The 24,703-nt window shown below is 47.4% G+C and overlaps 1 protein-coding gene across 2 annotated transcripts in view; it reads right to left on the reverse strand.

Annotated features, from left to right (window-relative positions):
* LOC115137566 (teneurin-3-like) overlaps positions 1–24,703 on the reverse strand; it is a 383,150-nt gene that overhangs the window by 261,192 nt on the left and 97,255 nt on the right. For both annotated transcript variants that reach the window (XM_065024893.1, XM_065024894.1), the window contains exon 4: positions 20,592–20,873. In XM_065024893.1, coding sequence (XP_064880965.1) covers positions 20,592–20,873 — 282 coding nt within the window. The remainder of the gene's footprint in view (positions 1–20,591; positions 20,874–24,703) is intronic.

A 24,703-nucleotide genomic window follows, 5' to 3' on the forward strand; every position in this document is an offset into this window, starting at 1 on the left:
AATTAACATTTAACAAGGCACACCTGTTAATTGAAATGCATTCCAGGTGACTACCTCATGTGCAAAACTGCCATCAAGGCAAAGGGTGGCTACTTTGAAGAATCTCAAATATAAAATCTATTTGGATTCTTTTAACACTTTTTGGGCTACTACATGAATCCATGTGTGTTATTTCATAGTTTTGATGTCTTCACTATTATTCTACAATGTAGAAAATAGTAAAAAGAAAGAAAAATTGACACACCCACATGGCCAGCGTCTAAGATCGTGACTCAACTCAACCTTATTCAGCGTTATTGAGTGCTATGAAAATAAGGTTGAATCCACTTTATATTCCTATTTAAGAACACTCTTATATACATACATGTGATTATAATGACCTCTACTTACGTTGGTTTCATTACATTCTATGGATGAGGCATGACAGCAATCGTTGCTTTGGTTTAGTTTGCCTGTCACTGTTTCCACATGCCATCCTTTTAGCATTTGTGGCACAAATTACATTCAATTTATGGGACAGATATTAGTCATTTTCACGCATCATCTCAGATCATCTATTAGTGACTTTGTTAAGCTTCACAATCAATATTAGATACTTTCGGATGATTTGGACATCATGCTCGAAAAATGCTAACATTGGTACCATAACTTGAAAGGGATTTGTACCATGAATACTAAATGTAAAGCATGCTGCTATACCTTGCCCGTAGAATGCTTAGAGGGTAAGGAAACCAGTTTTTCATTTTGTAATGTGGGTGAACTATCCTTTTAATGTGATAGTGCTCTCCATAGGTTTATTAAAACTGAGTGTCAGGATTCCTTGAAATATTAAATCGAACTTAAGTGGTGATGTAAGCCCTCAAGGTGCAAGTGTGTGTGTGTGTGTCTGTGTGTGCGCGTGCATGTCTGCCTGCCTGTGTGCATGCCTATGCAACGTGTGTGTGTGTTTTAGAGTACATGTGTTGAATAGAGTGCAGCCTTCCTTCAACCTGGAGATCCTAGTTCTCCGCCTGTCGTGGGAGATGTCTCTCCACTTCTCAGAAACGGGTAGAAACCAAACTACCCACGTCTCCTGGTCCAGTGCCTTCAGAAAGTATTCATACCCCTAGACTTATTACACATTTTGTTGTTACACCATGAATTAAACATGTATTAAATATATGTTTTTCTCACCCATCTACACACAATAACCTGTAATGATGAAGTGAAAACATGTTTTTAGAATTGTTTTCAAATGTATTGAAAATTTAATTCAGAAATGTCACGACTTCTGCCGAAGTTGGTCCCTCTCCTTCGGGCGGCGTTCGGCGGTCGACGTCACCGGCTGTCTAGTCACCACTGATTCATGTTTCATTTTTGTTTTTGTTTTGTCTTTATCCTACAGACCAGGTTCCCAGAACGTTAAGGCAGATGCACTGTTCCGGATGTATGACACGGAGGAGTGGTCCACGGGTCCTACTCCCGTTATTCCAGTTTCTTGCCTGGTGGCACCGGTGGTATGGGAGGTGGACGCGGACATCAAGCGGGCGTAACGTGCAGAGGCCACTCCCAACCAGTGTCCAGTTGGGCGTCTGTACGTTCCGTTTGATGTCCGCGATCGTTTGATCTGTTGGGCCCACACGTCACCCTCCTCTGGTCATCCTGGCATCGGGCGGACAGTGCGCTGTCTTGCTGGGAAGTACTGGTGGCCCACTTTAGCTAAGGACGTGAGGGCTTATGTTTCCTCCTGCTCGGTGTGCGCAAGGCACCTAGACACCTGCCCAGAGGGAAATTACAGCCCCTTCCCGTTCCACTACGACCGTGGTCACACCTTTCGGTGGATTTCGTGACGGATCTTCCCCCGTCACGGGGTAATACCACGATCCTGGTCGTTGTGGCTCGGTTTTCTAAATCCTGCCATCTCCTTCCTTTGCCCAGTCTCCCTACGGCTCTACAGACTGTGGAGGCCCTGTTCACCCACGTATTCCGGCACTACGGGGTGCCTGAGGACATTTTCTGATCGGGGTCCCCAATTCACGTCTAAAGTCTGGAGGGCGTTTATGGAACGCCTAGGGGTCTCGGTCAGCCTCACCTCAGGTTTTCACCCAGAGAGTAACGGGCAGGTGGAGAGAGTCAACCAGGATGTGGGTAGGTTTCTGCGGTCCTATTGCCAGGACCGGCCGGGGGAGTGGGCGGTTTTCATCCCCTGGGCGGAGATGGCCCAAAACTCCATCCGCCACTCTTCCACTAACCTATCCCCTTTCCAGTGTGTACTAGGTTATCAGCCGGTCCTGGCCCCATGGCATCACAGCCAGATCGAAGCTCCTGCGGTGGATGAATGGTTTCAGCACTCGGAGGCGACATGGGACGCTCATGTGCGTCTACGAGGGGCCATGCCGATCACCACCACAGTGAGGCCCCGGTGTATGCACCGGGTCTGGCTCTCGACCCGAAACCTACCCCTTCGCCTGCCCTGCCGGAAGCTGGGTCTGCGGTTTGTGGGGCCATTTAAAGTACTGAGGAGATTGAATGAGGTTTGTTATAGGTTACAGCTTCCCGCTGATTACGGTATTAACCCCTCGTTCCATGTGTCTCTCCTCAGGCCGGTGGTGGCTGGTCCACTCCAGCAGTCTGAGGTGCGGGAGCTTCCTCCGCCCCCTCTGGACATTCGAGGGGGTCCCGGCGTATACTGTGCGAGCCATCATGGACTCAAGACGTCGGGCAAGAGGCCTTCAGCACCTTGTGGAGTGGGAGGGGTACGGTCCGAAGGAGAGATGCTGGGTGCCGGTGGAGGACATCCTGGATCCGTCCTTACTGCAGGAATTTCAGCCGCCACCATCCTGGTCGCCCTGCGTCCTCCGGGTCGTCCCCGAGGCCGGTGTCGGGGGTACTGTCACGACTTCTGCCGAAGTTGGTCCCTCTCCTTATTCGGGCGGCGTTCAGCGGTCGACGTCACCGGCTTTCTAGTCACCACCGATCCATTTTTCATTTTCGTTTTGTTTTGTCTTTATCATACACACCTGGTTTCCATTCCATTAATTATGTTCCTTATTTAACCCTCTGGCTTACCTCTCTGTTTGGTGCGTTATTGTTTGTCATGTGGGTTCGTGTTTTTTGTGCTCTGGATTATTGTGTTTTTCCTTGTTTGGACTAGTACTTTTATTTTGAGTAAATTTCGGACTATTACTCATATCTGTGTCCTGCGCCTGACTGCACATTTTTCCATTCACCAACACCCACACAATAAATATACCATTTACATAAGTATTCACACCCCTGAGTTAATACTTTGTAAAATAACCTTTGGCGTAGATTACAGTTGTGAGTCTTTCTGGGTACGTCTCGAAGAGCTTTCCACACCTGGATTGTTCAACATGATTATTTTCAAAATTCTTCAAGCTCTGTCAAATTGGTTGTTGAACATTGCTAGACAACCATTTTCAGGTCTTGCCATAGATTTAAGCAGATTTAAGTCAAAACTGTAACTCGGCCACTCAGGAACATTCACATGCACAGTCTTCTTGGCTTGGGTTATTGTCCTGCTGACAGGTGAATGAATCTCCCCGTGTCTGGTGGAAAGCAGACAGAACCAGATTTTCCTCTAGGATTTGGCCTGTGCTTAGCTCTATTCCGTTTCATTTTTATCTTGAAAAACTCCCCAGTCCTTAACGATTACAAGTATACTCATAACATGATGTAACCACCACTATGCTTGAAAATATTGAGAGTGGCACTCAGTAATGTGTTGTATTGGATTTGCCCCAAAAATAACACTTTTTTGTCACGATTTAAGGACAGAAAATTAATTGCTTTGCCACATATTTTGCAGTATTACTTTAGTGCCTGGTTGCAAACAGGATGCATGTTTTGGAATATTTTAATTCTGTACAGGCTTCCTTCTTTCCCCTCTGTCAATTAGGTTAGCATTGTGGAGTAACTACGATGTTGTTGATCCATCCTCAGTTTTCTCCTATCACAGCCATTAAACTCTGTAACTATTAAGAAGTCACCATTGGCATACCTGACTGGTTTCCTTCCTCTCTGGCAACTGAGTTAGGTAGTACGCCTGTATCTTTGTAGTGACTGGGTGTATTGATACACAATTCAGTGTTATTAATAAGTTCACCATGCTCAAAGGGATATTCAATGTCTGCTTTTATATTTTACCAATAGGTCCCCTTCTTTTCGAGGCATTTGAAAACCTCCCTGTCTTTGTGGTTGAACCTGTGTTTGAAATTCACTGCTCGACTGAGGGACCTTACATATAATTCTGTGAAACACTTTTGCACACAGAGTGCGTCCATGCAACTTATGTGACTTGTTAAGCAAATTTGTACTCCTGAACATACACTATATTTACAACAATATGTGGAAACCCTTCAAATGTGTGGATTCTGCTATTTCAGTCAGCTATGCAATCTCCATAGACAAACATTGGCAGTAGAATGGCCTTACTGAAGAGCTCAGTGACTTTCAACGTGGCACCGACAAAGATGCTACCTTTCTAAGAAGTCAGTTTGTCGGTCAACTGTAGGTGCTGTTATTGTGAAGTGGAAACGTCTAGGAGCAACAACAGCTCAGCTGCGAAGTGGTAGGCCACACAAGCTCACAGAACGGGACCCGCCGAGGGCTGAAGCTCGTAGCGCGTAAATATCGTCTTTCCTCAGTTGCAACACTCACTACAGAGTTCCAAACTGCCTCTGGAAGCAACGTCAGTACAATAACTGTTCGTCGGGAGCTTCATGAAATGGGTTTCTATGGCCGAGATCACCATGCGCAATGCCAAGCGTCGGCTGGAGTGGTATAAAGCTCGTCACCATTGGACTCTGGAGCAGAGGAAACACGTTCTCTCGAGTGATGAATCACACTTCACCATCTGGCAGTCCGACGGACGAATCTGGGTTTGGCGGATGCCAGAAGAAAGCTACCGGCCCAAATGTATAGTGCCAACTGTAAAGTTTGGCGGAGGAGGGGCTGTTTTTCAGGGTTCCTTAGTTCCAGTGAAGGGAAATGTTAACATTACAGCATACAATTACATTCTAGACCACTCTGTGCTTCCAAATTTGTGGCAAAAGTTTGGGGAAGGTCCTTTCCTGTTACAGTATGACAATGCCCCCGTGCACAAAGCGAGGTCCATACAGAAATGGTTTGTCGAGATCGGTATGGAAGAACTTGACTAGCCTGCACAGAGCCCTGACCTCAACCCCATTGAACACATTTGGGGTGAATTGGAACCCCGACTGCAAGCCGGGCCTAATCGCCCAACATCAGTACCCGACCTTACTAATGCGCTTGTGGCTGAATGGAAGCAAATCCCCGCAGCAATGTTCCAACATCTAGTGGAAAGCCTTCCCAGAAGAGTGGAGGCTGTTATAGCAGCAATGTTCCAACATCTAGTGGAAAGCCTTCCCAGAAGAGTGGAGGCTGTTATAGCAGCAACGTTCCAACATCTAGTGGAAAGCCTTCCCAGAAGAGTGGAGGCTGTTATAGCAGTAATGTTCCAACATCTAGTGGAAAGCCTTCCCAGAAGAGTGGAGGCTGTTATAGCAGCAATGTTCCAACATCTAGTGGAAAGCCTTCCCAGAAGAGTGGAGGCTGTTATTACAGCAATGTTCCAACATCTAGTGGAAAGCCTTCCCAGAAGAGTGGAGGCTGTTATAGTAGCAAGGGGGGACCAACAGTGGTGCCAGTGTTATCTGGAGACATACCTATTACAGCAGTGGTGCCACTGCCAGTGGGAGTCTAACTTCCTGAAACTAATCTATGGATGAAAACCCACCACCATAGAGATCAGTGGTGCCAGTGTAGTCTATAGATAACCCTTATAGTCTTTCTATTCCCCATAACCTTGACAACTCTATTCATTTACATCAATTAAGCCTGGAAAACCGCTGTGAGATCTAATGTTTCATGGCGTCTTGATTCGAAGTCAACTGCGTGTGTTTCCACCACGTTTCATTGATATCTCTCCAAGAGAAAAAGTGAGGCGGTTCTCACACAATGACTCAGCCTTCAAGACCCATTAACTACAAGCTTTGTGTCTCCAGACATACAATTCTGGGAATACTATGGTGCTGCTCTGCCTATTCACTACCTCAGCGCAAGCACGCAAGCACGCAAACACAACACACACACACACACACACACACACACACACACACACACACACACACACACAGTACTATGAGGTTAATGGATCCAGGTATAACGGTCATTCCCTCTGGCCCTGCAACATGTTCCAGTTACACTTACTGATGGATGGAGTGAGTGTGCAAATGGAGAAAAGGAGGCAGGGATGGATATGGACTGATAGCGGTTTCGAACAGGACCACAGGCACATACTGCATCATGTTGGTGGCTCTGGGTCTGGCATTGCTCTCCCTCAGCCCTCTGACAGTAGCCCACAGGAAGGAGTAATGATTAATACATGACTTTAGCGTCTCACCCCCAGCTCTTCCCGGCCTGCACACACTCCTTCGCTCCATCTCTCTCTACCTCCACCTCTCTCTGTCTCGATTAAGCGGAAAACTCACCAGACGCGGGCAGGCGGATCAAGCAGAGCTAGGTGGGTGGAATGACGGGACGGCCAGAGTAGTGACTGTACGCTCGCAGGATAGTCCATATCTCCAATCATCTTTGCTGATCACGATGTTGTGTTTCCATAAGTGGATGAATTGGTCTAATTTAGGATGTATGGTAAAGCCTCAACCCTTCGCTACCTCTTCAAATGAGCTCAAAGAAAATGGATGAATTACATGTTGAATGTTTTGTGTGAATACAGAGCCAGCGATAAAATCCAAAAAACAAAGACACGTTCTAATTGAGCGAAGCGACAAAGCGGACAAGCCGCCTGCCCGGCTTCGGTTTGGTCATTATAATTCAAAACAATACATTCTAAAATACATCCCACACACCTTTGGTGAGTTTAGACCATTACTCTCTTCCTATTTCCTACCTCCCCCCTCCTCCTCCCCTCTCTTTGCCTCTATCACCCCTGACTACCACTGCGCTGTTCTCCTCTCTCTTCTCTTCACTTCTATCCATCCTTCTCTGTATTCATCCATCTATCTCTCTCTCCCCCTCCCCCTCCTCCTCCCCTCTCTTTGCCTCTATCACCCCTGACTACCACTGCTCTGTTCTCCTCTCTCTTCTCTTCACTTCTATCCATCCTTCTCTGTATTCATCAATCTATCTCTCTCTCCCCCTCCCCCTCCACCTCCCCTCTCTTTGCCTCTATCACCCCTGACTACCACTGCTCTGTTCTCCTCTCTCTTCTCTTCACTTCTGTCCATCATTCTCTGTATTCATCCATCTATCTATCTCTCTCTCCCCCACTGACTTCCCCTTTTCTGTTCTCTCTCCATCCATTCACTCTCTCGTCTCGCTTCCTGCCGTCTCTCCTCCGGACTCGCTATTTCTTTCCTCGATCCTCACTCTCTCCTCCCTCCTCTCCCTCTCTGGTCTCTCCCTATCCCTCTTTCCTTCTCTCCCTCTCTCTTTTCCCTCTCCGAGCATCCGTGTCTGGTCCCGTGATGGCCTGTCCTGTCACATGTCACGGAGTCGGGCGAGTCACCCGAGAGCTCTTCGTCAGAACAGCTGACTCCACATTTCCCACAAGCCTCTGGGGCAGGAGAGGAGGAGCGGAGTAGAGCGTTGTTCTGAGTGAGTTATTCGGCAGAGTAGAGTCCCAGTCACCTCCTCTCTGAGCCACCAGCGCCACACGGGGGTGGACTAACACAGTGACTGTCTAAAGGTGTAGATGGGGGACTGAGGCTTGATTAAAACAGCCATACTAGCATATGACTACTGAGTGGCCAATACATTGCTTTTTTAAAAATGGTATGCTAGTGTGGGTTTAGATACATGAACCTGAGACTGAAACCTTACTCAAGAGGGGGAGACAGACAGACCGATTCAATCAGTGAGTGGGGGAGGGACAGGGAGAAGAGGGGGAAGAGAGACAGAAGCTAAAAGAGGTGGGGTGGGGAGAAGGAGGACAGGAGGGAGTGTCCTTGACGCTCACCAGCAGTGACCTCCAGCTCACCCAGGCAGAACGGAATCAACCAGCTCTTTAAAAAGCAGCTTCTGCCCTCTGCTACCTCCCCCACCTCTATTTCTCTCTTACTCTCTTTCTCTGTTTCTCAACAAACACTCATCACTCCACTTGTCTGTCTCTTTCTACCACCCTCTTTTTCTGGGGGAGGAACACTTCCTCTTATATCCCTCATATAATACAGTTAGCTGAGTTTAGACAACACGGAGTTCTGGGACGTGTTATAGTCAGAGGTCCCTAGGGGTGTCTTACAACCCTCTCCAACCACCTATGTCCCACTTCACCCCCCCACCATACTATATGCCTACAGGACAGACAGGAGGGGTCATAGGTGAGGCAGGAGGGACTCACTCCTCTCTCACAGCCATTATTTAAAGTAATAAACAAAGGAGTCTCTCAACGGGGGAAGGAGAGGAGAGGGGTCTGTGTGAGGGGTTCTGTGGTCTGATTAATGTATTTATGAAGCCAAACGCTTCCATTCTACCTCACCATAGGGAGAACTCTTTGAGACAGAGTGGCAACTGCTGATGTAAAAAGGGCTTCATAATTACATTTATTGACAGGCCCTTGAAACTTTGTTTAAAATTAGTTTTCAATCTCTTTGCCATTTCACTTCCATACTGTATTCCTTAGCGGGAGTGAAGATGAGAAAGGAGGGTTTGTTTCACACTTTGATGCAGTACTTTAAATGCATTAGCCAGAGTGTGGATAATGACAGTAATGCTTTTGACATAAATCTGGGTCAGAGTCTGGTCTAAGGTGATGCAAGGCTTGACGTCTGGGTTTTTAGATCACTTTTTATGTCAAACATTCATTAACGACACCCGGATATCAAACGGCCTGATCGATACCACTGATGGGATTACAGGATCATTTGGCGTGAGGTGTGATCGGCCCATTATCCCGTTATATAATATCTGACAGGTCTTTTTTCCTCTCGTTTTGATGGCCTGGTATTATAGCGCTGTTCAGACGCGTGTGTGCCCGGGTGTGTGTGTGTGTGTGTGTGCCCGGGTGTGTGTGTGTGTGTGTGTGTGCCCGGGTGTGTGTGTGTCTCCCCACACAACTGTCCTCAGCCTCATTGAAAAGAGCTGATCTCTGTAACCCATCACTAACATTAATATCCCAGCTGACCTATGAAATTCAATTGATCTTAACACTTAGGGGAAGAAGAACTGTGTTACATTTACTGTAGATAGGCTGTAGTCAGCGATATGACTCCGCGTCTGGGTAATTACATTCTAGCAGGCCAAGCATTGTAATTAAATAGGGGTTAGGTCCAAAATGGCACCCTATTCCCTATATAGTGCGCTACTTTCTTCCAATGGGCCCTGGTCAAAAGTAGTTCACTACATAGGGAATAGGGTGTGATTTCAGACACACACAGGGTGTGTAACACTGGCCTGGTCCCTGATGGGACAAAGATCTGTTAGGGGACAGACGACAGACGTTTTTTAGATGAACAAAGATGTATAATGAACTTGATAGTGATGAGCAGGATGGTATGAAGGCAATCAAAGCAAGTCATGAACAACACAATTAATTGAGAGCTGTCTCTCACGGAAGTTTCAGTGTGTGTGTGTGTGTGTGTGTATGCATGTCTGTGTACGTGTGATGCACGTGTATGTGTGTGTGTGTACATGTGTGTACACATGCGTGTCAGTGTATGTGTTAGTATGTGTGTGTGTGCGTGCATGCGTGTATGTGTACTGTGTACTGGAGGACCTCCTCCAGTCTGTGAATAGGGCCTGATTAATGCACACACACAATAAAGAGGCATGGCAGTGAACACAACCTCCCCACTCTGGGGTAGATTGGAGGGGACTGGCTGGTGGATTGATCGGCTAATTCAGACTGATTGGAGCCCTGAAACCCTCCAATGACTCCAGATGATCGCTGCGCACACACACACGCATACACACACACACACACACACACACACACACACACACACAAAGAAATACCCTATCAAACCCAAATCAACAGCTCTTAGGGATTCAAGCTTGTAATGACTAGGGGTTATATTTTCCGGTTGTAAACACAAGTTACAGTCCCAAAAAATGGTTTAATAACAGTTGTACTATGATAGAATTTTCTGCTAGAGCTGTGGTGTGCCGAAGAGTAGTGGTGTGTGTGTGTGTGCGTGCGTGTGTGTGTGTGTGTGTGTGTGCCTGTTCACTCACAGAGTAGAAAAGAGCAGTCTTAAGAGGCCCCAGACTTAGAGAAAGATAAACAGTGTGTCTTGTCGCCGATCCAATTTCTTGCTTCTTAAACTGGCCACAGATGGCCTGTACTGTGTGGCGCGCTCTGCTCTCTCTCTCTGCTTTCTCTCTCTCTCCCTCTCTCTCTCCCTCTCTCTCTCTCTCTCTCACTCTCTCTTCGACCAAACCCTCCCCAGGCTGAACCAGCTTCAGACTCTTTCCCCACGCATTAGTTGTGCGTCCCAAACGCAACCATCACCCTTATTTAGTACACTACTGTTGACCAGGGCCTGTACGGTATAGGGTGCCATTTGGGACGCAAACACAGACTTGTCCTCACTCATTAATGACAAAGGGGGATTTGAGGGGAAAGTTAGTGTTCTTGGCCAAAAAGGCTCAGTCGAGGATCAGTCAGCGGGAGCAACCGGATGCCCAAAGCCATCGAGAGGGCTGATTGGCCGATTTCACTCATTTATCCCTGATTTCAACTACTCCTGATGGTTACACTTTCAGGAAGTGTACACGTTTTCTGATTGGGGTTTATGAATAATTGCGGGACAATACTTTGTGCCTACTTTACTAGCGCCGTGCTGCTACCTCCATTAGCCCACAGCCAGTGCACTTAAAGCTGGTATGTTATGTTAGTGCACCAAACCGCCCAGCTAATAACATCAGAAGAGCCAGACACACAGAGCCTGTGGAACATCCCCGCGGTTATGGGCACGGCGACGGCCTTTCAAAAACCCGCCTCTGGTTTTACTAGACACAATTAAAGTGTGCCCTGGAGGAGGCGGCCATTTTAAGTTTGACGCCAAGGTGGAATGGGAAACGACACATTCTTCCTGCTCTGGCGCTTTGGGTGCCTCGCTGTGCCAAGGTTGTGAAGAGTTCTAGCCGGAGGGGGCATAGTTCACTGTTTAGTGAAGGGCCTGTGAACTTTAGAACCAGAGGGTTAGCTAAACCGTGACTACGTCCCAAATAGCAACCTATTCCCTATATAGAGCACTACTTTTGGACAGCGCTCTGGTCAAAAGAAGTGCACTACATATGGAATAGGCTGTCATTTGGGACACAAGCTGTGACTGCCACAGCTTGCCGTTGGCTCACCATAAAACCAGAGGTCAGTCTTTCATCCTAGTCCAGGCCCTGGCAGTGACACCTGGCCTTCTCCCTGGGTCTGCCATTCACCACCACGCCTGTCTGTAATCTCCTGACATTTAACACAGTGGATAAAGGTGTCACAGCGTATCAGTCCTTTACAAGGGTACGGGCTATGAACTCAAGCCCTGGATGACAGAGGCTCTACCACCTTGCCTGTCTTGTGAACGGAAACACCAGTACACACACACACACACACGCACACACACAAACATAAAGGAGAAAAACACCTGCATACATACAGCATGCGCACACATACACACACCTCCTCCGTTCCTCTATCATTAGAGCTGTATCTCTCCTCACTGTGCTGATGACTGTGCACGCATACATACAGAAAGACATGAAGACACAGACACAGACACAGGCAGGTAGGCAGGCAGGCAGGCAGGCAGGCAGACAGACAGACAGACAGGCAGACAGGCAGACAGACAGGCAGACAGGCAGACAGACATGCAGACAGGCAGACAGACATGCATACATACTCTCAAAAGCATGGATTCTAGTTTAATATTATGCATCAGCCCACCTGCATGTTCAGCCTCTGGGTTTTAACTAAACATACATTCCTTGTCTGTGTGTGAGTGTGTGTGTGTGTGTGTGATAATATCATGATCTCCTAGACAGTTGTGGGAACACACACACAAGATTAAAGAGCTGTGAGCCATGTTTATTGTGTGGCATTGGACTTATTTTAAGCAGTGTGTGTGTGTGTGTGTGTGTGTGTGTGTGTGTGTGTGTGTGTGTGTGTTGGATCTGCCTAGATCTGTCAGGATATGTCTAGCCTGGAGCGAGATGTTGAGTCGTCACACTAATGAATAAAAACACAGAGACAAAAGGGAGATAGCAAGGGCGTGTGTGTGTGTATGTGTGTGTTGGTGACCTCTTGGCCTCCCCAGCTACTGATTAAAACCATATTGAAAATGGTTTGTCTTGTTTCTCCCTCTCCATCATCCTTGGGGAGATTTGATTAATATATTAATTGGTTGGCTCCGCAAACGATGGACCCATGGTGTAGTGTAATAAACGTGTCTGAGCCCCAAATGGCACTCTATTCCCTTTGTAGTGCACTTCTATCACCCAGAGCCCTATGGGACGTGCTCGAAAGTAGTGCACTACAAAGGGACTATGGTGCCATTTGGGGCGTATTCTGACAGGACAGTTATTAAATACAACACGGCTCACGTCACATGCATGCACAAAGACACACAGGCACACACACCGACAGACACACACACACACACACACAAAGACACACACACAAAGACACACACACACACAAAGACACACACACACGCACACACACAAACACAAAGACACACACACAAAGACACACACACAGACACACACACAGACACACAAAGACACACACACACACAAAGACACACAGACACACACACACAGGGAAGAAAGAGCTGGGCTGGGCCTGGTGTCTGGCATCTGGTGACTGGTATTTAAATGGTATGACCTGTTCTAATGGGTGGGGTATATATCTAGATCCTGGTCATGGATGTGTGAGTGTGATAGCCTCTTATGCCTCTGTGTGATAGCCTCTTATGCATCTGTGGGATAGCCTCTTATGCCTCTGTGTGATAGCCTCTTATCCCTCTGTGTGATAGCCTCTTATGCCTCTGTGTGATAGCCTCTTATGCCTCTGTGTGATAGCCTCTTATGCCTCTGTGTGATAGCCTCTTATGCCTCTGTGTGATAGCCTCGTATGCCTCTGTGTGACAGCCTCTTATGCCTCTGTGTGATAGCCTCTTATGCCTCTGTATGATAGCCTCGTATGCCTCAGTGTGATAGCCTCTTATGTCTCTGTGTGATAGCCTCTTATGCCTCTGTGTGATAGCCTCTTATCCCTCTGTGTGATAGCCTCTTATGCCTCTGTGTGATAGCCTCTTATGCCTCTGTGTGATAGCCTCTTATGCCTCTGTGTGATAGCCTCTTATGCCTCTGTATGATAGCCTCGTATGTCTCTGTGTGATAGCCTCTTATGCCTCTGTGTGATAGCCTCTTATCCCTCTGTGTGATAGCCTCTTATGCCTCTGTATGATAGCCTCGTATGCCTCTGTGTAATAGCTTCTTATGCATCTGTGTATGTAAAGTGTGTGTGTGAGTTTGTTGCAATGCATTGTGTGCCTCTGTTTCTGTCTTTATGGAGGAAGGAGTGACACACACATCTCGTCCCCAGTCCCCATCCCCAGTTAGGTCTCCCCGTCCCCACAGTCCCCATCCCCAGTCAGGCCTCCCCGTCCCTACAGTCCCCATCCCCAGTCAGGTCTCCCCGTCCCTACAGTCCCCATCCCCAGTCAGATCTCCCGTCCCTACAGTCCCCATCCCCAGTCAGGCCTCCCCGTCCCTACAGTCCCCATCCCCAGTCAGGTCTCCCCGTCCCTACAGTCCCCATCCCCAGTCAGGTCTCCCGTCCCTACAGTCCCCATCCCCAGTTAGGTCTCCCCGTCCCCACAGTCCCCATCCCCAGTCAGGTCTCCCGTCCCTACAGTCCCCATCCCCAGTCAGGCCTCCGCGTCCCTACAGTCCCCATCCCCAGTCAGGTCTCCCGTCCCTACAGTCCCCATCCCCAGTCAGGTCTCCCGTCCCCCGCCCTTTCCACCCAGCGCCCCACAGCCACTGAACAGGACAGGAAGTGTTGGGGTTTCAGTGTCAACATGGCTGCTGTTGTCTGTGATCAGGGTGAGGGGTCAGGCCTCAGATAGATCATCCTCCTGAACAAAGAGAAACCCATGCTGATGCTGACACACTGGGAAGTTCCTGGGTCACTACCCCTCTAGGGAACAACAACACTAGTGTGTGTGTGTGTGTGTGTGTGTGTGTGTGTGTGTACTCCCCAGCTCACTTTAACCCCCTGAGACTGCCGGTCGGAGCGTTCAGGCTACACTTCAGTGCTCCCTCTTTTCACACGATCACAAAAGTAATCCTGTGAGAAGATTCCTTAGCTTGTTTTGGGGGCCCTGTTGTTGTCTAGCCAACAAGGTAAGAGTAGCGAATGGATTGACTTGGACACTAGTAACTGAGGAGGATTGCGTTGTTTCCATTAATGTATATACATAGGGCCTGAATTATGAGAAAAAAGAAACATTTGAATAACATTTTGTGAGACTATTCTGAACAGTGGGACCTGGAGTAAGACTGAACACAGTCCTGGGCTCCAACTGATGATACAAGTAGACGGATTGCAACCATTTTATCGGAATGACAAATGTACTATTGTTCTAATTCCTACTCTCTGCGACAATTTAAAGCAATTTCCGTCTCGATATTTTAGCAAGTAGATATTTTCAAAAACAATTAAGGATCAAAAAACAATCAAATCAAAACGTCTTACAAAAAGTCCTCCAGGAATCCTGCAGATAGAGAGTTTTACACGACAAACACCCTGTAGTGACATTAGAACACAACAGTTCATTGGTTTATTTGTTTCCCCATTCGCTTTCCAAAAGCAGTTACTGTCCTGGGCTCCACAAATATCACAAAACATGACAAGTAACAAAAGACTGATACACTGGACAGAAGAATGTGAGCATTAGAGTGTGTGTGTGTGTCTGTCGGTGAGTGTGTCTGTGTGTGCTTGTGTCTGTGGGTGCGGGTGTCTGTCCCTCATTGTGTTACTCTGTCTGCCACATATCCTGGGGGATAACTAGCTGATAGTAACTGAGACAGAGGGTCCAGGCTGCATCAGATCCTGGGGGATAACTAGCTGATAGTAGCTGAGACAGAGGGTCCAGGCTGCATCAGATCCTGGGGGATAACTAGCTGAAAGTAACTGAGACAGAGGGTCCAGGCTGCAACAGATCCTGGGGGATAACTAGCTGATAGTAACTGAGACAGAGGGTCCAGGCTGCATCAGATCCTGGGGGATAACTAGCTGATAGTAGCTGAGACAGAGGGTCCAGGCTGCATCAGATCCTGGGGGATAACTAGCTGATAGTAACTGAGACAGAGGGTCCAGGCTGCATCAGATCCTGGGGGATAACTAGCTGATAGTAACTGAGACAGAGGGTACAGGCTGCATCAGATCCTGGGGGATAACTAGCTGATAGTAACTGAGACAGAGGGTACAGGCTGCATCAGATCCTGGGGGATAACTAGCTGATAGTAACTGAGACAGAGGGTCCAGGCTGCATCAGATCCTGGGGGATAACTAGCTGATAGTAACTGAGACAGAGGGTCCAGGCTGCATCAGATCCTGGGGGATAACTAGCTGATAGTAACTGAGACAGAGGGTACAGGCTGCATCAGATCCTGGGGGATAACGAGCTGATAGTAACTGAGACAGAGGGTACAGGCTGCATCAGATCCTGGGGGATAACGAGCTGATAGTAACTGAGACAGAGGGTCCAGGCTGCAACAGATCCTGGGGGATAACTAGCTGATAGTAACTGAGACAGAGGGTCCAGGCTGCATCAGATCCTGGGGGATAACTAGCTGATAGTAGCTGAGACAGAGGGTCCAGGCTGCATCAGATCCTGGGGGATAACGAGCTGATAGTAACTGAGACAGAGGGTCCAGGCTGCATCAGATCCTGGGGGATAACTAGCTGATATTAGCTGAGAAAAGGGAAGGAGGGAGTAGGGGGGGGGGGGGTGTACGTACATATCATGATCTCCTAGACAGTTGTGGGAAAACACACACAAGATGAAAGAGCTGTGAGCCATGTTTATTGTATGACGTTGGACTTATTTTAAGCAGTGTGTGTGTGTGTGTGTGTGTGTGTGTGTGCATCTTTATGTATTTTTTTTTACACTTCTGCAGACTTCTTAACTGTTTTCCGTCTGCATTTTTAAGATGGGCCAGCTGAAGGGAGACAGCAGGGAGATAGAATAATGAAGTTAGGTGACTCCACTGAGGTTTTCCAGTGAGCTGATTGTTTGATTGGTTTCTCCCCAGACAACTTACAGCCCAATCCACAAGAGACGTGAGAAACAGAAGAAGTGTGTGCGGTCAGATCTCTTCTTTCTCTCATCCAAGTTCTCTCTCTCTCTCTTTCATGCCTAACCCGGTGCCTGTCTCCTGTGGCTCATGGCGTGTGGCAGGCACGGTACTCCTGGGTACCGGTGGGCACGAGGGGGGTGGGGCGGGCAAGGAGGGCGCAGGGGCGCATCCTCAACTCAGGTTCCCCCAGGAAGCACAAACTCCAGAGATGTCTCTTTTGTGTTCCGTCTCTCTTTCTCGCTCTTTGTTTTCTGTCTCCTTCTCTTCCCATCGTCTCCCAACCACAACAAAGAACCACACAGCAGAGCACGGTGCTCAGGTGACTCCTGTGTCCTCCCAGGGTTTCGTCTCAGTTACAGAAGCGCTAGTCATAAGACACAGAGACGAAGGCTAGGGAGTAGGAACACCATGGAAACTTTCATCCTGTTTTGTTCTGGTTTGGTGTGTATTTGCTTGATGCCATATGGGTTCTTTGTTAAAGTGGGAAAAGGCAGAAAGTTAAAAAAGGTCAAAAGAGAGAGGAAAACTTCCCTGAGAAACAGTAATGAAAAGAGGAGTGTGACAGAAACATGCGGACGGAGGGATGAAGGCCCCTCCTTCCTCCACGGTTGGTCACAGACCGCATTACATTATCCTGCCTTTATCCCGACTATCCTAAATGGAATTAGTTCCTGGAACGTTTGAAGTTGTCGACGGTCGTCAGGCAGAGTAGAGCGGGCTGGTAGCCCCGTCGTGTAAGCACAGGGACTGTAATGTCTTAAGAGTGTGTGTGTGTGTGTGTGTGTGTGTGTGTGTGTGTAACTTTACTGTCTGCCGACTGGTGAAAAGCTTCAAAAATTGGACCTGTTTAGCTTTTGGTTTCGATTCATTCGGATCCCCATTAGCTCTTCCTGAAGCAGCAGCTACTCTTCCTGGGGTCCACAAAAACCTCAAACATGACAAGTAACAGAACACTGATAGACTGATAGACAAGGACAGTCACACAAATGTAAAATACAACGATATACAAAGAAGTAATTGGAGCTGGAAGGGAGTTCCATGCGATCACGGCTCTGTATAATACTGGGCGTTGCCGTGAATTCGTGTTGGACTTGGGGACTGTGAAGAGACCCCTGGTGGTATGTATTGCAGGGTATGTATGTGTGTCTGAGCTGAATGAATTTTGATTAGGCAGATAATCTGGAATTTTCATCACAGTATTATTTCTCATGAAAACTAGGAGAAGAAGCTAATCACTCGTGAACCCTGAACCAGGAACAACTGGCCTGCATGTTGTTGATGTTAGTTCTGTACGTGCAGTTAAGGGCGAGGTGTGCTGCTCTGCTCTGAGCCAGCTGCAGCTTTGCTAGGTCTTTCTTTGCTGCACTTGACCATATTACAGGACAGTAATCAAGATGAGACAAGCTCAAAAGCCTGACAACTAGTACAGTTGACGTTCGTGTCAAAAACGCAGAGCGTGTTTTTATAACAGACATACCTCTCCCCATCTTCACAACAACTTTGTCAATATGACTTGACCATGATTATTGACCTTCCAAAATTATACCTAGGAGTTGATCGTCCTAAAATGGTCACACCCTTTATACACAACTCCAGATGAGGGTTAGGTCTTAGAGAATGTCTTGAGCCAAATACAATGTTTTTAGTGTTAACTGTATTTAAGACCAGTTTGGCTGTACTGGCTGTAACTCCGTGTTTAGAATTTCAATGACCTCACAAGCTTTGGGTGCTGACAAGCTTTAACCTTGGGATGGAGCGAATGACAGAGGGAGAGGTGGAGAAGAAAACCAAACAGTGTGTCAATCATTTGGACACACTCTCTTCCACGGCTCTGGCTACGTGAGACGCCAAGCACATGTAAACAGGGAGCCTTTTGACATGGCTGGGGAAGGGACAGGAGAGAGTGTGTGTCTGTGTGCGTCTTTGTGAGTGTGTGTGTGTTTGTGTATGTATGTGTGTGTATGTATGTGTGTGTGTGTGTGTGTGTATGTGTGTGTATGTATGTGTGTGTGTGTGTGTGTGTATGTGTGTGTGTGTGTGTGTGTGTGTGTGTGTGTGTGTGTGTGTGTGCCTTTAAAGTGAATAGACAGGGGGGTCCGTGGCCCAGCAACCTTGGATTTCACAGCCCCCCTACTTCTGAGAGAGAACAGTTACCATCTTTATCCTTTATCCTGTTCTCGGCTGGATCTTCAAACACGCTGCGCCAGTAAAAATTCCAGGTGCCACCACAGTGCACTCACACACCCACTCTATCCATACCACTCTGTTGAATGTCATGAGCACTTTCCAGTCTCTGTGTAATCTGTGCATTTTGCAGGGCCACACCTGTCACTGGTTAGCTGTTAGCTGGGGAACTGGAACACCTACAGCACATGTCCTAGTTTAACGAGACAACTGCAGATTCACTGCAACACTGTTGAACACCAGACCTAAACAACGGCCAGGCCTCAATGCAAACATGACACTCAGAACCTGTCTGAGAGGCTTATACACACACATATACACCCCCCCCCACACACACACACACACACACACACACACACACAATAACAGCTGAATTCCTTTTCCTAACATCAACTATTTTAAGACACAATCTATTTCAACCACTACTAATTTCCTCCTAGCTGGGCCTGTCTATACTCTGGGGCACGCAAACTCACATTCTAATGGCATTTAATATAGAAACGCACAACTTCAGCACTTTATTGTTTTTTCTGTTCTTAATGAAGCCAAAGAGGTGTTAATGAAGGTATAGGAACTCCTAATGGAAGTGGTTAGGTAAGAACTTTATATCACTAGAACCGCCGGGATTCCAGTCCTAGAACAGCTTTGTAACGTCTACATTTTAAAGGTTAGCCCAGCACCTGTAAGCCGAGGTGTCTAGAGACAGACTAATGAATGTAGTTTCATGAAGATGCAGGTAAAATTTTGTTAATTATGTTCATTAAAATATTTTTAATTTCATGTCTTTAAAGGTACGAATCTGACATTGTCAGCAGGTTTGTTCTTACGTTGTTGTTTTCTTACTCCCAATAGTTTGACACATTTCCATTCAATATGATCTAAAGAAACATAAATAAAAATGAGATACTAAAATAACATTTGTGGGTGTCGGAACAATGAAAACAAATTCTTTCAAAACTCAGTGGTTTAGAGTGCCAAAGAGTGCCATAAAACGCCACCTGTCACACAAGTGCACTTTGAAAAATAACACAAAACGAAAAAGTCGTGGTCGCTCTGATAGAGGAGATGGGGTGAGAGAGGAGCGAAAGAAGAGTGTCGCTCCTCCTCCCGTTCAAACCTCACACATGTGCACTTCAAACCGTCAAGGCCTGCTAATCAACCATTGTGTGAGCTCACTCAGCCAGAGATACACTCCTAACACTGGACTAGGTGAACCAGAGAGTGAAGGAGAGAGACTGGGGGGTAAATGGAGCTGATATAATGGCTGTGAGGGAAAGGGGTAAATGCGGGAGAGAGAGAGAGAGACAGAGAGAGGCAGAGACAGCGAGATAGAGAGAGAGAGACAGAGAGAGAGAGAGAGAGACAGAGAGAGACAGAGACAGAGAGAGAGAGAGACAGAGAGAGACAGAGACAGACAGCGAGAGAGACAGAGAGAGAGAGAGAGACAGAGAAACAGAGAGAGACAGTGTCAGAGACAGAGACAGAGTCACAAAGCTATCTGTGATGGCGCTCTAGGGGCCACCGGGGGAAACTTAATCAAAAAAAGGTTGGCAGCTCGGGGAGAGAGAGGGAGCAGAGGGGAGCAGAGGAGAGGGGGAGTAGAGGACAGAGAACAGGTGACAGGGTTCTCTCTCTCTTCACTTTCGTCTCCAGAACAAAGTCAAACCCTGAGAGTCATAATCCAACCGTCACTAGGAGCAACATGTGCTTTGCTCTGTCTGTCACCACGCCTTGGGGTTAACCCTTCACCTTCAGTAATCAGTGGGCTTCAATGAACATGCCGACATACACTTACAGTATGCATTCACACTAATTCTTGAGTTCCCTCAAATTCTCTCATTGTCAAGTTCACAGCTGCATCTTCTCAAGTGAAGTGGTCACAAGAGGAAAGGAACGCTGAGCGACACCAACTCTCATTCAACATTCTTTCCCAACAACTGTGTTTCACCGATCCCTCAGTGTCAGTGGACGTGCCGGGGAGTGTGCACTCTCCCGTGCCAAGGGAGGCGAGATAAAAGAGAGGGATAAATCAAATGTGTGTTGTGCACACCGACCGGACTCACCATTATCGCTGTCCGACTTGTTTTCGTGCTCTGTGTCGGTGAGGGTCAGAGCCGAGTTGGACCGGCTGGACAGGCACGAGTTCCGGCCGCCCGACTTCACCCCACGGCCCCACAGCCGCATGGCACGCTCCGGTGACATCACGCCCTCGTTCTCGGTGTCCACGTCGGAGCCGGCGCCGACCGAGTAGCCGCGGTGGGGGAGGCCCATCTCGGAGCAGAAGGCCAGGCCGCGGCGCGTGGACGGCTCGCAGATCCCCAGTTGTCTCAGGTTGAAGTTCTGCCCTGAGAGGAGAGGAAACGAGATGGAAGTCGTCAAAACTAGAGCCCTGAACATGTATACCGGTCAATAAATGCCTTCCAAAGGAAAAACGAGTGCCCCTTTACAAGACAATACATGAAGTACAGGGTAGAATAAAGGGAGTTTTGAGAGAGGAGAGGAAACAAGATGGAGGATCTTAAAGACTCTTTCACAAACAACAAGGTTGAGGACATCAATAGTTTCAATAAGAGAGGAGCTGGAGTCTTTTATTCTAAATGTCAAGTATTTCAGAGATATTTAAGAGAGCTATCATTTACCAGGGAGAGTAATTCAGTGGCCTTTTACAGGAGAACACAGGGAGTACAGCTGATCTAACTTGAGACTGGCAGTAAAGCGAAAACACCTTGAAAACACCTTGAATCCTGTCACTAACAGATCATCTGTCACATTAAAACCTAGTGATGAGTGGGGATTCTATACAGTTACATATCGGGATATTATTTTTGACCATATATCATATCGTATCGTTTTGACTATATCACAATATTATTTTTACGCCAGATGGCTGCACCTGCACCAAAATGTGTCTTCGGAGGTGATCAACGTGTGTTTTCTCCTGGCTCTCTCTCTCGTCTCTCTGCAGCAGACATACAGTATATAGTGAGCAATATGTTTGGAACATCAAATCACAATAAAATCACAGTATCGAATTGCAAAACATATGGTATCAGCACCTAAGTATAGTGATTATATTGTAACGTGAGGTCCCTGGCAATTCTCAGCCCTAATATCGCCCCCAACCCCCCAAGGCCCCTCTGACCTCCAGCCCCCCGACCCTCAGATCCATCCTAGCACTGAGAACCAGACAGACAAACCCACTCCCTCCTTCCCAAGCCTTATTTGTACAGTATTTGACCAGTGGCAGATGGATAGATAGATGGCTATATAAACTGAACAAGAATATAAAAGCAACATGCAACAATTTTAAAGATTTTACTGAGTTACAGTTCATATTACGGAAATCAGTCAATTGAAATAAAATCATTAGGTCATAATCTATGGATTTCACATGACTGGGAATACAGATATGCATCTGTTGGTGACAGATAACTTTTAAAACAGGGTAGGGGCGTGGATCAGAAAACCAGTCAGTATCTGGTGTGACCAGATGAAAGTTGACAAGGCTGTTTATGGTGGCCTGTGGAATGTTGTCCCACTCCTCTTCAATGGCTGTGCGAAGTTGCTGGATATTGGTGGGAACTGGAACACGCTGTCGTACAAGTCGATCCAGAGCATCCCAAACATGCTCAATAGGTGACATGTCTGGTGAATATACAGGCCATGGAAGAACTGGGACATTGTCAGCTTCCAGGAATTGTGTACAGATCCTTGCAACATGGTGATGTGCATTATTATGCTGAAACAGGAGGTGATGGCGGTGGATGAATGGCACGACAATGGGCCTCAGAATCTCGTCACGGTATCTCTGTACATTTACATTTCCATCAATAAAATGCAATTGTGTTCCTTGTCCATAGTTTATGCCTGCCCATACCATAATCCCACCATGGGGCACTCTGTTCACAACGTTGACATCAGCAAACCGCCAGCCCACACAACGCCACACAATGCCCAGTACAGTTGAAACTGGGATTCATCCGTGAAGAGTACACTTCTCCAGCGTGACAGTGGCCATTGAAGGTGAGCATTTGCACACTGTATTCGGTCACGACGCCGAACTGCAGTCAAGTCAAGACGGAGGACAACGAACACGCAAGTGAACTTCCCTGAGACAGTTTCTGACAGTTTGTGCAGAAATTCTTCGGTTGAGCAAACCCACAGTTTCATCTGCAGGATTGGTCTCAGACAATCCTGCAGACAATCCTGCAGGTGAAGAAGCCAGATGTGGAGATCCTGGGCTGGCGTGTTTACACTGAGGTTGTGAGGCCGGTTAGACGTACTGTCAAATTCTCTAAAACGACGTTGGAGGTGGCTTATAGTAGAGAAATTAACATTAAATTCTCTGGCAACAGCTCTGGTGGACGTTCCTGCAGTCTTCAGACATCTGTGGCATTGTGAGTGACCTTTTGTTGTCCGCAGCACAAGGTGCACCTTGTAATGATCATATTGTTTAATCAGCTTCTTGATATGCCACACCTCTCAGGTGGATAGATTATCTTGGCAAATTAGAAATGCTCAGTAACATGGATGTGAACAAATCTGTGCACAAAATTTGAGCAAAATAAGCTTTTTGTAAAATATATGGGATCGTTTACTCCAGCTTATGAAAATGGGATCAACACTTTACTTGTTGCGTTTATATTTTTGTTCTGTATAGATAGATACACTACAGTACCAAATTTATGTGGACACCTGCTCGTCAAACATCTCATTCCAAAATCATGGGCATTAATATGGAGTTGATCCCTCCCTTTGCTGTAATAACAGCCTCCACTGTTCTGGGCTTTCCAACTAGACATTGGAACATTGCTGCGGTGACTTGCTTCCATTCAGCCACAAGACCATTAGTGAGGTCGGGCACTGATGTTGGGCGACTAGGCCTGGCTCGCAGTCAGCGTTCCAATTCATCCCAAAGGTGTACGATGGAGTTTAGGTCTCTGTGCAGGCCAGTCAAGTTCCTCCAACACCGATCTTGACAAACCATTTCTGGGGGGCAAGTTTGTCTATGGAGATTGCATGGCTGTGTGCACAATTTTATACACCTGCCAGCATTTGGCTGAAATGGCAGAATCCACTAATTTGAAGGGGTGTCCACATACTTTTGTATAAATAGTGTAGATAGATAGAGAAATAGATAGATAGATAGTGTAACGATATGCACTAAGAGTCGGGAAGCAAGTTCAGGGAGTGAGTGTTTTAGTAAAATAAACGGAACATAATAAAGAACAAGAAACACTAACAGCACACAGCCTGGGGAAGGAACCAAAGGGAGTGACATATATAGGGAAGGTAATCAAGGAGGGGATGGGGTCCAGGTGAGTGTCCTTATGCGCTGATGCGTGTAACGATGGTGACAGGTGTGCGCCATAACGAGCAGCCTCGTGACCTAGAGGCCGGAGAGGGAGCACACCTGACAGTACCCCCTCCCCGGCGCGTTCGGCTCCAGCCGCGTTCAGCTCCAGCCGCAGGACGCCAACCATAGGGACGATCCCGGGGAACAGGAGCGGACCGGTCGCCTCCGCTGCGGCGCAGAGACCTGACGAACCGCCTGAGGAGTGAGAGCCTGATGAGCCGGCTGAGACCTCCCCGGTTGCCTCGGTCGAGGCACGGGAACCTGTTCACCCAGCTGAGGCATGGGAACCCATGGAACTCTCCGAGGCATGGGAATCCGACAAACCAGCTAAGGCCTCCCAGGTAGCTCTAGTTCTGACACCCGGACCCGACATCACCTCCAACACAAAAACAAAACAACTCCCTGATGCTTCCCTTTGGTGAGGCATCATTCTGTAACGATGGTGACAGGTGTGTGCCACAACAAGCAGCCTGGTAACCTAGAGGCCAGAAAGGGAGCACACATGACAGATATATAGACAGTTGGAAGAGAAGAGGGCTGTGTTCCAAGTGCACTATATTTTTTATATAACTAGGCAAGTCTGTTAAGAATAAATTCTTATTTACAATGAAGGCTTAACCCCCCCCTAACCCGGACGACGCTGGGCCAATTGTGTGCCGCCTTATGGGGCTCCCGATCACGGCCGACTGTGATACAGCCCGGGATTGAACCAGGGTCTGTAGTGATGCCTCGAGCAATGTGATGCAGTGCCTTATACCGCTGCACCACTCGGGAGCTATATAGGCAATGTAATACTTTTGACTAGGACCCATAGGGCTC

The sequence above is a fragment of the Oncorhynchus nerka genome, linkage group LG11 (assembly GCF_034236695.1).
Source record: "Oncorhynchus nerka isolate Pitt River linkage group LG11, Oner_Uvic_2.0, whole genome shotgun sequence".
In the NCBI taxonomy this organism is placed as follows: Eukaryota; Metazoa; Chordata; class Actinopteri; order Salmoniformes; family Salmonidae; genus Oncorhynchus; species Oncorhynchus nerka.